Source organism: Dicentrarchus labrax, unplaced genomic scaffold (genome assembly GCF_905237075.1).
Source record: "Dicentrarchus labrax unplaced genomic scaffold, dlabrax2021, whole genome shotgun sequence".
NCBI classification, from domain to species: Eukaryota; Metazoa; Chordata; class Actinopteri; family Moronidae; genus Dicentrarchus; species Dicentrarchus labrax.
This window is the reverse complement of record NW_026136712.1, coordinates 13,693,723-13,709,111: the sequence shown is the minus strand read 5'-3', so window position 1 is coordinate 13,709,111 and position 15,389 is coordinate 13,693,723. Positions and strand designations below refer to the sequence as shown.

Genomic DNA, 15,389 nt, shown 5'->3' with positions numbered 1-15,389 from the left:
CACTAAAATGTATCAAAATCGATTCAGGAGAACAAGACATATCATCTTTTTTATTCCACACTTCTTCCTACAATGCAACTCAACCTCCAACACTTTGTTTGGAGACAAAACCCGTAAAACGACTGGTTTACAAGACTTGTCAAATTGGCGCACTTCTCCATTAAGTGTAACTTTGAGAAATGTTGCAACTCTGTATCTCGCACCAAAAATGCAGCTTTAAAAAACATTCTTTTTTTAAAGGTGATATCAGCCTCTAACAACAGTTAATTAATATATTGGTGCTAATCTCTTTCTGTCATAAATACAGGTACAGTTGTGTCAGACGATTTCTTTAGCTGGGATACGTCCTAGAAAAAAAAATGAAATTGTCTTTTTCTTAAAAACATTTTAATCAATGTGACTTTCAGGGAAAAATAAAAAAAAGGTGCTTGTTTGTTTTTTCTGAAATGCAATAATCAAAATCAAACATAAAACACAAAACTCCACAAAAAGACCATTTGCACTATTTTCTTGTCATTGTGGTACAGAAAGTAATAAACCATGATGGCGTATAGGAAAAGTCTCTTGTTGCTTGTTTTTAAGATGCCGGGGTTCATCCCTGAGAGAATGAAAACATTTGTCCTCATCACAACTCCTCATGCCTCGCCGCTTCCCTTTCCTTGTCCTCCTCTACCTTCAGTTTGAGTTCTTCGGCCGTGATCACTCCATCTTTATTTCGGTCCTGGTTGTTGAACATGTCGGCAATAACCTGCTCCATGATCAGTCCGGGCTTAACGCGACCTTTGCCCTCTGCCACCTGCAGCTTGATGAACTCGCCGAACTAGAGTGTGTCGAGAGATAAAAGTTAAAAAGGTTGAACGAGACTTTTCCAGTGATAGGTCTGAGATGTTAGCAGTGAGAAAACACTGTCTCACCGGTTGTGTCCACAGGAGGTCATGGAATTAACTCGTCATCATGTGATGAAGAGTCAGTGACAGCCTAATATTTTACTATTGTTCATAATCAGTGATCTTTTCACTTAGTTTAGACTGACACGTTAAAGGGGTGCATGTCTGTAAAGGGGCTCAACCGTACAACTTTTATGTCTTTTAAATGGCTGACTAAACATTCTCTCTTCAAGCAAGATGGAAGATCATGTAATGTGATTGAAAGCTCCAGAATGGCCACTAGATGGACCTTTCAGGATGTTTCTAAGGTCAAGAATGTACTTTTAATCTCTCTCTTAAATTATTCTGATATCATATTAAGTATGATATGTTTTTGTAAATCAATGAAACAAACAGCAGAATCATTCTTGGTATGACCCCCAGATGGAGCCAAAGTTTCTATTTTCAAATCTTAGTGGGTTTAATCATAGGCTCCACCAATTTTACTCAAGTACTGTACTTTAGTATACATTTAAGTACCTTTACTTCTGTAAAAGTACTTAATACATACTGCTTTATACAAAATGTTTTACTTTTTACTCCATTACATCTCTATGTGTAGTGTAGTTAATATTTACTTTTTAGATTTACATAAAAAGATCAGAAATACTACACAACTCAAATAAGTCAAATTATTGATTTTACATACAAGAAATGTGTTCATCTTGTAAAATATTTGTTTGTAACCTCGACCAACAACAATAGTAAAATTATACTACACATGAAAGCATCAATTAAAGATAATAAATCAAAAATATAATGTATATAATGAATACTTTTCTGCATAAGAAGTATTTTTACAGTTAATTTTTCCACTAATACTTTTGTATTTTTACTTCAGTCAAATTATAAATGGAGGACTCGTAATGGAGTATTTTAACACAGTGGTACGGCCATGTGAAATAATGTAGGTGTTGGTTTCACCGTCAGCAGTAACATACCTCCTCCTCAGGCACCTCTTTGTTCTTGTTGGTGTCCAGGGCTTCGAACAGGTCTGCAGGAGTGTCCTGGAGCCACACAAACAGGTAACCAGGTGGCACTCCCTTCTCAAAGCTCACCAGTTCAATATCAAAGACCAACACAGCACTGCTCGGCACACCAGTGGCTGACGGATAAAAAGTGAGAAAAACACTGTTAGTATCTTTGGGAAGTGTACTTGTGCATATGTAGAACTACCCGACTTCTAAAGTCTGACATCAGAATTAACATAACTTCAAAAAACTGTTCAAATGTTTTAATTGTAGATTGATTAGAATTATTGGAGAATCATAAATCAGAGGAGTTATTTCTTTGACAATAAAGCAACCCATCTTGCTCCTGATAAAGAATAAAGAGTACAGTGTGGTAGTGTCTCATGCTCTCGGTTGTTATGAGACAAAGCGGGAGTCTCACCTCCTTTTTCTCCGTGGCCGAGGTGAGGAGGCACCGTCACCAACCTCTTCTCTCCCACGCACATGCCTCGCAAGCCCTGGTCCAGACCGTCGATCACCTTGTCCGCCCCCAGCACCGCATCCTGAAGGTTGTCATAGTCGTGTCTGGGAACGGGGGTTGAAATCAAATTTAAAAGTGGTAATTGATTGTTTATTTTTATCGATCCAAAATAAATACAGGACGTCCGGTGTGACTCACGAAGAGAAGAGCGGCGTGCCGTCCACCAGGGTGCAGTTGTAGTGGTAGCGGACGAGGTCGTTCTCCCCGGTGGTCTCGTTACAGTCCTCGGGTCTGTAGTTGATCTTTATCTCCACTGTGTCGTTGGGGTTGTGGAAGTCGATGACGTGAATGTCGAACACCACGACAGCTGAAGGGGGGATGACGTCACCTGGAAAGACCACACATAGACGATATTTAATCATTATGGTAACTCACAGTTCAGATACACTGAGATCTGCTTATAACCTCATTTAACATCAGTGTTTTTAACTTTATACACAACCTGTGACCATGAAAATATGTGACTGTGACCTGGGTTATGTTATCTGATTATCAGGCCAACACATTATAGTTTAATCTCTCAATTAATTCTTCAGTTAATCTTTCAGTCTATAACACTGTAAAAGAAACGCCGATCAGTTTCCCAAAGTGACATTAAATAGTTTGTTTTGTCCGACGAACAGTCCAAAATCCAAAAGGTATTTAATTTATAGTCACATTTAGATTTTCCAACCAGTAAATGTTTGAATTAAATGAATGATCTGAGTCAATTATCTAATCATTTTAGCACCTATCTTTACTGAACAATAACTAAAAATATGTCATATATATATATTCATATTACTTCACTGTAAGATGTCCTCTCTATATCTTTTGGTCATTATCTATTTGGTTTATATTCTACACCAAAATGCTAATGGGTTATTTTTCCAGAACCTTAACTCTGTGTCAACACTGATTGTATTAAATCAATTTTAAATCAATTCAGTCTGACAGTAACAGCGACTTACCTGCTCCTTGCTCTCCATACGCCAGGTGTGGGGGGATGATGACTCTCCTCCTCTCTCCAATGCAGACTCCCAGCAGGGCCAGATCCATGCCTGCAATCACATACCCCATACCGATGTAGGTGTTGTATGTGCTATTCCTCTGGTAGCTGTTGGCAGTAACAGACGAGCACGGTTTAATTTCCAGAAGGGTAGCTTTTACTAGAATTATACTTAAAGGGAAATTCTACTGAACTGATGGGTTGACATTTAGAGAAGGGTTTAAAAATAGGATTGCATGTTTATGATTACAGTTCTCAGGAATTAGGTTCTCTATATACCCACAATAAACCGAAAGAAAAGACACAACAGAGAACAAGCAGCAGAATAATCCCCCAAATGATGCATTATAACTGCAGTGTGACCTGAGCTCACCTGGTGTCAAAGGTGCCTCCGTTCAGGAAGGTACCGTTGTAGTGATACCGGATGTAATCCCCAACCACAGACCTGCGTGTGCATGACTCAGGCACCACCTGGTTGTCAACAGTGATGTTATCCTTTGGGTTGTGAATGTCCACCAACAGGACATCAAACACAAGGGTTGCCTGGGAGGGAATCTCTGTACCTGGTGATCAAAGGGTGGAGAATTTCAGACCATACACCTACCAACATCTGGCAACATTAACATAAAAGAAAAGTGGTTTTATAAAGAGGGGAGTTTTATTTTGGTGATTTTTTTAATATATTGTTTTGACCAGATTTATATGACCTATCAATTACTAGTCGGATCTTGTTGGATGCTTGGAAGTGAACAGTGATGCCAGAGAGCTGCAATCTGCAACTACACCACCTAGATACCACAAAATCCTACACACAGGTCCTTTAGCTGATTAAGTATAACTGGAAATGATAAAATATATAAATTAAAATATTGGGGGAAAATCCCTGCTCATTACAGTGTACGAGCATGCTGTATTATTACTTGTTATATTTCTAAATCAGCAGTTTATGGGATTATTTTGCTTATCTTCAGCCTTAGTTTACTGTTTTTCTAACTGTGGAGTTTTCTTGTACATAAAAAAAGTTATGTTTACATTCTCAGTTCGTCACCTCCAAACAAACTGTATATCCTCCCAAACATGATGAATGCATTTCCTCCCTCAATCATAATTTGCCAACTTTTTGTTGTGCAATGTTTACATCCATGTTCACGTACATGAGCCTCTTGTACATGTAAACAAACAGGGACCAGTTCCTATAAACATTATAGCATTAGTAATAAAACAACAACTCCAGACTGGAGAACTGGTTTAAGTTCCATGAAGAAAAAGTATTTGTATATCTGTGTATATGCATTTTATTGAGAAGATGTTATTTTAGGGATTCAAATGTAAACAATCACCTCTTTTTTTTCCCCAGCCCCTTTAGTTTGACCCTCAATTACTCTCTCTCTCTTCTGATGTCATTTGTACTCACCTGATCCTTTTTCTCCGTAGGCTTTGAAGGGTGGGATGATGATATTTCTGATTTCTCCCACACACATGCCCAGCAGGCCTTCATCCATGCCCTTAATCAGCCAACCCTCACCCACTAAGGAGTCATGGGTCTGCTTCCTTGTGTAGCTACGTAGGGCTCATACAAGCGCAAAGTCAAAACACACAACATACCTGGATGACACACAAGAGCTGTCATTTGGACAGGGCTTCACATAAGAATGACATTAAGCTTATTCACTGTTTATTTACATTTTTTTAAGGCTGCAATTGCTAATCACTTTCTGTACTGTTTCATGCAAAAGTCAGCACAAGATCACTTTGGACAGGAAACCTTTCTACCAAACGCCAACAGTCGTCCACGCCAAGAATTCACCTCGAGTCAAAGACGCTGCCGTCGAGCAGAGTGCCGTTGAAATGGTAGCGCACAAAGTCAGTGCGCATCACAGACCGCTTGCAGTCTTTGGGAGTGGTGATGGTTTTGGTAACAACTAGGTCGGCTTTGTTCCACAGATCCAACAGATGGATGTCAAACACCAGGGTGGTTTCTGGAGGAATCACATCCCCTGCAAATGTGGTTGGAGGACGGTTAGATAGATTTACACAGTAAAGACAGTAAAGACTAAAGTGTTCAGAACTATTCAGAAGAACTATAATCCACACCCGTTCCAATTGAAGGCCTCTGTGGAATGAGACCTTAAAGGTCCAGTGTGTGACATTTAGGAGGATCTATTGGGAGAAATATAATATTCATAGGTATGTTTTCATTAGTGTATAAACACCTGAATATAGGAAACATTTTGTTTTTGTTACCTTTAAATAAGATGTTTTTATCTACAGATGCTGCTTGTTACCTTCCATGGAGTCCATGTTGAACCGCCATGTTTCTATAGTAGCCCAAAACGGACAAACCAAACACTGGCTCTAGATTTTTGTTTTTTTTGCAAGTTTGGCACCCTCCTTTAGTTCCTCCTACACACTTCACAGATCATTCTCCTTCCCAGGTCATCAAATACAGACGTGAGAGGTGTTCAGTTAATTGCAATCTGCAACTTCACCACTAGATGCCACTAAATCCTTCACACTGGTCCTTTAAACAAATAACCACAAAGTAAGTGCCACATAGACACCACAAAACCTTCCCCCTGAGGGTCTGGGGCCAACCTGAAATCTCAGATGTTAACTCCTGATTAGTCTGACAAATCTACCAGAAACTAAATCATCTCATTCATTGGTCTTCATTTTTTAAAGAATTTCAAGACATTTCCATTTACCTGCACCGGCGTCCCCATAGGCCAGGTGAGGTGGGACCGTGATCTTTCTGCGCTCATTCACACACATGCCCTGCAGACCTTTGTCAATGCCAGCGAGGAGGCGGCCCTCCCCCAGCAGGCCCACCTTGGCGTCTCCTCTCTCATGGCTGTGTGAAGGAAGCAAAAAGTTTAAAAACAGACAAAACGACGTAAACTCTGGAGAAAGAAGGACTGCATCTTTAGGACATGCATCTAGATGTTTATTATTATACTATTGCAAACTTATTTCGACATATAAATCTTAAGTTTTTTGCTTTTTTTTACTTTTCTGAAATGACACTGCTTCTAAACCCTAACCAAACTTAGCATCCGATTTTATGGCCTCTGCAGAATAATGACCAACTTTGAAAGCAAAGACACAAAACTTCAAATAAATGCATTCAGAAAAGTTCGCATAATGCGGATAAACTTACCTCGAATCAAATGTTTTCCCGTCGATAAATGTTGCGTTATAGTGATAGCGAACGTAATCTCCAGTTTTCGATTCTCTGGCACAGACTTCGGGGATGGAGTATCTGTCCACGACTACATCTCCTAACACTGGACTGGGGTTGCACTCCACGGAAGACCACGCAGTGAGGAGGAAAACGACAACGCAGCAAGAAAACATCTTTGCAGAATCACGTCAAATAATTTAAAGGGATTCAAATCTAATTCTAATTTTTTTTTTTTAAATGCCGGAAAATGGGTAAATTTGAGGCCTACGATCGTGTGCGCAATTTCTGCAGAGGGCCGAGGCTGCAGATGTGGAGCAGGGCAGCGGAGTGAATGCTGTAAACGTGGACAATCTCCAGGTTGGTGAGCAGAGTTTGTTACCAGAGGGAAGGAATGTCGGAGTTGGGAGGGGGAAGCGCCCCATAGCAAGTTAACAACAATGAGAAAAGATCACTTGGTACTTCCTTTAGAAAATAAAAGAACATCAAACTAGATGGGAGGTTTTGTAGCTGAAACGACACGAATAAAGGAAATTAAAGAAGATATGATATAACTTCAATATTCTCCCACCTTAGAAATAAAATAAGCGAGACAGTCCTTTTTAAAATGGGCAATTTCCGCTTTTATTTTGAAAGAAAAGTCGCTATTGTTCTGTTTGGTTTGATTCTTCATCACCACTGTACAGCTGCAGACCGCAAAGAGGTCCGCCTCTCTGGATCAGCGTCTCGGAGCCGTAAAGTGGCCCGAGAGCCCCCAAAGTTGAAGCTTTTTCATTAATGCTGTGAAAAGAGGCGACGAAACGTCAAAAGAGGGATAAACATGCCAGGTCAAGTCTGGGAAGGAATTCGTTTTCCTGCCCAATATCCCCAGGGCACCTCAGTGAATGACTAAGAGAACAACTAGGTCAAATTATCCCAAACTGTTTTGGGCAAAACCTCTACTGTCGAAAATAAAATAAACCTTCTGATCCGCAAATTTACACCACAGACCACATAAATATTATGTCCTAAAACCCGAAAGAATTTCCTTTGTCATGCAGTTTTTATCCATCTCATTTTATTTATTCACGTGTGAGCAACGGACAACACCAGAACAAACAGGATACAAACAGAAACACTAACTTTTACGCACGACTATTATTCTTGTGCCAAATAAAGAAACGCATGTGACAGCTGTAGGCCTGCACTGAGAAACCCGAGACATTAACCTCTGAAAGGCCCAATCCCGGAATTCCCACAGACCCCTAAGCACTTCAGCAGACCCCCACACAGACAGAGAGAGTTACCAGCAGCAGAGGACAGAAGAAGCGAACTAATATGTTGGATATCATCTTATCATGGTTGTGTTTTGCGCAAAAGGAGACGCATTGTTGGCGTTGCTTTGTTTGACCTTTGTTTTTATGACAGCCGCACAATATGAAAACTACAAATTCAAAAATTTCCCCAAAGAGGAGCTCATGCCCCTCAACACTGCGTATGGATTGGCTTTGGATCATTACGCAGCAGAGAAGTGGACGGAATCGATCAAATACTTGGAACTGAGTTTGCGTTTGCACCGGCTTCTTAAAGACAGCGTGAGATACTGCGTGCTGCTCTGTAACAGCAGCAAACATGAAGAACCGTCGTTCACAGGAAGCCGGGACCTCCGCGTCTACTGGCTCGTTATGATGAGGGCGTCCTGTCAGAAGAAGTGCAGGGCGCATTTCCCCGCGCTGCAGCTGCCTCCCCCCGGCAGAGAGATCCTGGAGGACTTCAGAAGAAGATCTCCGTACAGATATCTGCACTTTGCGCACTCCAGGGTGAGACACTGTGGGACACTTCACATCAACACATCACAGCCATGATTTCATTAGTACCAATCAAACATGTTCAACTTTAAAAGGGCTTATAAACATCCTCTTTACTCTAACATGTCTTTATTGAGATCTGAGTTGTTCCATTAAACAAGTGGATTTGAAAGTTTGGTTCTAGTATGCCAGCGGCTCTTGGAAATGAGCAATGGTACAGTTTCATTAAAATTCAGCTGGCTGCAGATCAATAGAATAAATAGGGATTACAGTTATAAATAAAACAAAAAAATAAAATCTAGGCAAAGGTTGAAGACTGCATCCTCAGTTGTGACTTGGAGATACCTGACACAAAGGCAAAATAACCATTAACAAATAGAATGTTTTTTTTTTTTTTTTTTGCTAAAATCTGCATCACTTATCAACCATCTTCCTAACAAGGTAATTGTGAGGTAATTCTGTACCCCCCAGTTGAATGACCTGCAGAGGGCTATCCCATGTGCCTACACCTTCCTCCAGAAGAACCCTGAGGACCAGGAGATGCATCTACTGATGGAAGAGTACAAGAGCCAGTACAACCTGAGCGGCTACCTCACAGACCACGAAGAACAACCATATGAGGTGAGGACACGCTAGTCTCTGTACTTTATAAAACATATCTGTATAGTATACACAGCGTGATAGAGTTACAGTTAAATACGACATCAACAGCAACAAAAAACAACAAATCCAAATCAGTTTCTGAAATGAAAAAGTGGAATGAAATAGTACCAAAAGTATCCAACAAAATAGTCACATTAAAGTGCAAAAAAACATCCCACTCCCTCTCTAGATCACTGCGTTTTCAACTGTACAGACATTTTAAATTCATTTGTTGTCAATCATTAAAAAGCTGTACAACAAAGGGTTCCTTTGTCAACACCACTGCTCGAGTAATGAAAGACTGAAAAGAACTGTTCCCATGAGACTCTTCCTCTCCTGCCAGCTGTTTCCTGAGTATCAATCATTTCCTCTCCAGCCCTCCTTCCTAAGAGGAGTAAATCTCATCAATTCAGGTGACTACAGCGGCAGTGTTGAATACATGGAGGAAACGCTGAGGCTCTATCTGCATGAGTACGACATCTGTCAGGCAGACTGTGAAGGGATCGTTCAACTTTCACCAGACAGTGATTTCTACGCAGTCGTGGCAGGTTAGTTTAAAAATGGCTGACATGAACAGATAACACTACTACTACAGAGCATCACACATAAAACAGGCTTAAAAGGTCCAGTGTGCAACATTTAGGATGATCTATTGTCAGAAATATATGTTTTTATTAGTGTATAATCACCTTAAATTCATCCTTTAACAAGAAATTGACTGTTTTCAGAAAGATGGATAAATTTGAATGCAGAACTTTTATTTGTAATGGAGTACTTTCACAATAATATAACAGTACTTTCACCTGAAAGACCAGAGCGTAGGATTTAGTGGCATCTAGCAGTGTAATTGCAGATTACAACCCCCTCACCTCACCGTCTTCCGTCTTTCCAAGCATGTAGGAGAAACTGAAAACACAAGAGAGTCTTTATAATCTCTGCTCTGCTCTTCCACAGATGTCTACACTGACGTATTACAGTGTAAGCTGAAGTGTGAAGAACACTTGATGCCTAATGTTGGGGGATATTTTGTGGTGAAATTTGTGGCCACTATTTACCACTACCTCCAATACGCCTATTACAAGTGTAAGTTTACTGTCGCCAACTGAGCTTTCCATCACTGAATAATATTCCTCAACAACATTCATCTGTGTATCTGCTGGTTTTTCTCTCTGACCAGTGAACGAGGGCCGCAGCGCGGTGCCCTGTGCATACAGCTACTTCCTTTTTGAACCCGAAGACCAGGTCATGAAGCAGAATCTGGTGTATTATAAAGCCTACAGTGAACAGTGGGGCCTTCAGTCCGACCACTTCACACCCAGGATGGTGAGAGGGAAACCAGATATCACTATCAAATCTGTAATCTGTCTCAACTGTCTGAAAATACAAATAAATACATAAAAAGATGCCAAAACAAGCATGAAAATGTCAGTACTGTAGAGTTAAAGGAGAAATAAGCAGTTCAACCCAATTGTTTATTATGCTCCATCAGTAATTAATAGAAATACTGTATCTGCTGGAAGCCACTAACCAACCACTTGGTTCTCAGCTGATCTGAAGCAGAAACTGGAACGGGTGCAGATGATTAGTTTGTTCTTCTCACACTCCTGTCGTGTGTTGTTGATCTGTTCCTATTTACACAGGAGGCTCTCAAACACTATAACCAGACGCTCGCTCAAAAGCAGATGCTGACATTAGCAGAGAAGTACTCTCAGTTGGACGATGAGGTGAGATTAAAAGCAACAAACAACAAGCACATGTGGTTTCCCAAAACATCAGGAAGAAGAAACGTTGAAGCTATTTAAGACAGAATTACTTTCAGTCGCTCTTCAGTGATGTGAAAACAAAAAGTTGTTTGTTAAATGTTGGAATATAGAAAACTTAAATGTTATCAAGAGAAATCCTTTAAAAATATTGATTTGTAGTTCCTTATGTAGTCATCTACAGAGTGTGATGCAATCTGTATTAAACATTTATGGGTTCAAAAACACCTCTAAATGTCGTCAAAAATAATTCTTGTTTTGTTATTTGAGGATTTTCTTGGACCAGAGGAAGCTGCACTTTTGGCCTCTGAGTCTCCCGATGTGGAGTTTGAAGGGATGGGAGACTACGAGGAATCCATCTATGCTGACTGGAGCCAGCCGAAGGGCAAAGGAGACACTGGGGAGTCTGAAGAGAGCCGAGAGTGAGGATTTTACACAGCAGTAGATCTAAATATGTCATTTATATCCTTAATTAGTCGGTCATTTTAGAGTCATTAGTCAGATAAATAAGGTAGTTTTACACACAGTGTGGTTTAATTATCCTTGTTTATATTCATCTACTCTGTTTTTAAGAAATAAAAGAAAGTCAATAACTGTTTTCACTTTCCTACTAGTTCCTACTTCCTCACTAGAGTCAACATTTTATTGTCTAGATTGAGTAAAATACTGTATATTACAGTCAATGATGAATATCATAGTGTGCATGTCACCTACTTAAAGGTCTAAGCATTGATTCATGACTTAGCTTAATGACAATAAAGTTAAGAACTACATAAAGCTATCACTGTATTTACTAGTCTTTATCTTTGAGCTGTTAATTGTTACATACAGTATATTACTTTATTAAAAAGTATGTTTAACCCCTGAACTGCTATGATTAATACGTCTGTATGGAAAACTTCTTCTTTGTACTTATATTAAAAAAACGTTTGATTGTATTGATTGACAGAGAAATGTTGTCTGTGCTCAGACCTGTTGTTATGTAAAAGGTACAGACACACAGATTTAATTCAGTCCTCAACAAACACGCAGGAGCATCACTGACTTCCTGCGAGTATTTAAAAATATTTACAAATCAAAGTAGGACGAAATACAAACTCTTCACCACCACAGGTTTATACTGATAACCACTACTGTACTTTATATCTGTTATTATAGTAGCACTGATTCTTAGATATACACATGTTATTTAGTATTTTAGTAACATTTATAAATGGCTTTAAAATGAGAGCTGTAAACATCATAATTTACCATTAATGTAATGCAAATACATTTCCTAATAAAGTAATAAAAGTTTCATATTTTTACAAATATTACAGTTGTGGATTTACTATATTCACAAAACATGAGCATTTCATAATTGCTTCATATACATTATCAAACTCTTCTCCATACATACACTTTTCACATATGGCAGAAGTCTGTTAATATATTGAATATTTTGTAACATCACCAGATTATCATTATATTCATTTTTGTAGTTAACTGTGACAATGCCATAATAATTGCTATGTAAGCAGGGAATTAATTAAAATGTTAATGTGATTATATTATTGGGAAAATTACATTTTAATGAAAAAGAAATTGCTCAGTGCAACTCAAGCTCGTTGAACATTATGAAAACAGATCTTATGAGTCTATGCTAACAGCTTTGTGATGCTCAAAGTACATCTGAAGCTTTGCAGATATTTGGCTATTTAATTAAAAATATTGGCTATTCATGGCGCTAGATGAAAAATTAGGGGATCAGAGTTTTTATATTTCATCCTCTGGGTGCTATCGATGAAAAAGTGTATTTGTTAGAGAATAATGTGAAAAGTTGATTGTTATGTTAGATGTTTTTTTTTTTTTGTATATAAAAAAGGACAAGGAGATAAGTAAGTAGTATTTTTAAGGAAAAAAGTTGACTAAAGTTTTGTACACAATGTATCAATAGTGACATATTGATCACAACAGATCAATGTGTTGTATGTGAGGAAAACCCCTCAGGTTTTGGCATTAGTGAATAAAGCAGGGCGCACTGGAGAAAAGTTGTGGCATGTTTTATCTTACTGGACCTACCAGGGATATCTGTACCTCATTTCATAGAAACAAATAAAAAAAATTTAAAAAAAAAATATCAACCTCATTTCCATAAGCTGACACTAACAGCCAACACACATAACAAACCTCCAACAAATTAGAAGAACTAACAGAAAGAGGAGAGAACTACTACTTAAACAGCACACACACGTCCAATGGAACACACAGTCAGTTATTCAGATATGTTTTAATATTTATTTTTATAATATACAGTAATATGAGTATTTACATTGAAAGCTAATACTGGTTACCCTTCTGTAAGACTAAACAATGCTGACTTCCATGTGCGAATTGCGCCAAGATCCTTTGATGAATCAAACTACGACGTGTGATCACAAACAGTGGCAGTAAACACAGTGTGACCTGAGCTTTCGGCCAAGTCTGTCCTTGAGTATTAGATTTGATACAGTGTGTATAAGGAATAAAGAGTTCAAGTATGTTTACAGGGATGGATTGACATTTTAAATTTAGTCTGTGTTGACAAATTCTGAGAAATTATTAACTTCACCTGAATAAAGTTAGCAGCTTGTCTAAAAAAAAAAACTGTTTCTATGACTAACTGCTAATTTTTGTCAATTAGGAATGTCATTTAGCCTTTTTATTGATCAACCCGACTTCCACTCAAAATGTCAACATATTTCTTTAATGCTACTGTAGGTTGGCTGGCAGTGTAACTTGGACTATCTCTTCTGGCACCCGTGCAACTGCACAGATTGTCATCATGTTATTGGTGAAACGAAGCTTCTCCAGCAGTCTTTGTATATAACTAACAACCACAGGAGGACAACTTTTAAACCTGATTGAAGACTGATGTCCAGAGAGGATAAATGGAGAGTGATGCACATAAAAGTCGTAGAATTTGACTCTTTGTTTCTCACAATACATGTTGTAATGTTTGTTTTAACTTTTGTAATTATATATTATTTATTGCTTATTATATGGATCTAATCAGTTAGAATTAAATTATCTTGGAGCCATTTTGACATAAAGCATATTATAAAGCAATCGAATGTTTTGCTTCTATTACCTCAGCTTGACTGAGCACATAGAAATTATAATTTATATACTATAAGAGTGAGATCCTGTGTTAAATCTGCACTTGCAAACTGTGATCTAGGTCATAATTTTGCAGCTTGAAACTTGTAAATCTCTCCGAGGCATGTACGAAACATACAACACTCACACAAGAGGAGCTCAGACTTCCCTGAATCGTACAAACTGCAAAGATTTGAATCCTCTCTTGCTAGATAAATCTTCAAAATGAGCAGTTTTAGGCTGAGAGGCAGGAAGAGTCTTCTCTCTCCAGACTTGTGCTTCAGTTCAGAGCGGCAGTGAGTCACTGCTGTCTAAATGGGTCAACCTTATGATACACTATGTACATCAGCACCCATGTTCAGCATACTTGTATGCATATTGGTTGTTATATGGATTACATATCATACAGCAGGGGTAAAACATTCGGTGTGTACATGTGCAACTATCTATCCTGCTTGGCGGCAGGAAAGTAGAGACACAACTAGCTTCCTTGCAGGCCTGAACTATACATTCATACATTTATGCATATTATGTAGAAGCATTGATTTAGGATGGACTACTGTTTTATAATGAAACGCAGCATACAAGGAGAAAGTATGGCTATTACTGTGGAATGTAAAAGCCTAGCACATAAAAATAACCCTCATCTAGACAGATAAAATGTCAATATTCACTATTTGGTGATATTTATACACTTCTATTGCAGTTAAAGTCACACCACTGAAAGGAGGTGGTTGTGTTCTCCATGAGGTTAAATATGTTAACTGTGTATTAACAGAAGGCTTCCCAAAAATGTCCAGACTAGTAGAAGTACATTGCCTTCTTCCATGAAATCATTTAAAGGGGTAAAAAGCATAATAACAGTCGATATGGCAGAAGAACAGCTGTAACCAGTGGAAGGGAAAACTGAAAACACACTTCAGTTAAGGGCTCTGTGTGTGTGTGTGGGTGTCCTGGGTGGAAAAACAAAAACAGAGGCGATACCGACTACTTGGACATTTGTAACCAGACAATCCCTGACAGCCGTGTAGATCTGGTGGGAATGTGTTCTCAGGGCTTCAATACCGCAGTTAAAAAAAATTGATAATTTGACTTTCCAGGAGGAGAACAGCAATGAAATCAGAAAAAAGGAAACAGAAAAGGTCTGAGGGTTCGTAAGTGGAAGACATCTTTGTTTTGTCTCCTCAGAGCGGACTGGACACAGTGTAAGGTAGACAGGACAGCACAGAGATACGACTCAACCACCCGAAGATCTGAAAAGAGAAGAGGAAGGAAGTGGAGAAAGAAGATGAGGAGGAGGAGAAGATAAAGAGGTAGAGGGAAGAGAAAAACATTGAGGAATCTGACATAAACTGACAGTGCAGCAAAGATGAATTAAAAGGTGAAAAATTACCTTAACAATTAACCCAGTTTCAAACTAGTTACTAATTCTTTGTTGACTGATAAATCGCCTAATTGTCGCAACTTTAATGCAGATAAAAAATGTAAAATAATAAGAAA

At 38.7% G+C, this 15,389-nt stretch overlaps 2 protein-coding genes across 2 annotated transcripts; one reads left to right on the top strand and one right to left on the bottom strand.

The window, feature by feature from the left end:
* Positions 1-22: 22 nt before the first annotated feature.
* Positions 23-6,967, bottom strand: fkbp10b (FKBP prolyl isomerase 10b). Its single transcript, XM_051417345.1, has 10 exons — positions 6,563-6,967; positions 6,111-6,256; positions 5,213-5,402; positions 4,820-4,965; positions 3,779-3,968; positions 3,368-3,513; positions 2,556-2,745; positions 2,319-2,461; positions 1,868-2,031; positions 23-820 (listed from the first exon to the last, which is right to left on the bottom strand). Exons 1-10 carry the CDS (start codon positions 6,757-6,759, stop codon positions 626-628), a joined length of 1,707 nt encoding a protein of 568 aa, XP_051273305.1. The 5' UTR covers positions 6,760-6,967; the 3' UTR covers positions 23-625.
* Positions 6,968-7,097: 130 nt separating this feature from the next.
* LOC127373166 (endoplasmic reticulum protein SC65-like) lies at positions 7,098-11,710 on the top strand. Its single transcript, XM_051417353.1, has 7 exons — positions 7,098-8,382; positions 8,842-8,991; positions 9,389-9,560; positions 9,967-10,095; positions 10,190-10,335; positions 10,653-10,736; positions 11,043-11,710. Exons 1-7 carry the CDS (start codon positions 7,921-7,923, stop codon positions 11,196-11,198), a joined length of 1,299 nt encoding a protein of 432 aa, XP_051273313.1. The 5' UTR covers positions 7,098-7,920; the 3' UTR covers positions 11,199-11,710.
* The last annotated feature ends 3,679 nt before the right edge of the window (positions 11,711-15,389 follow it).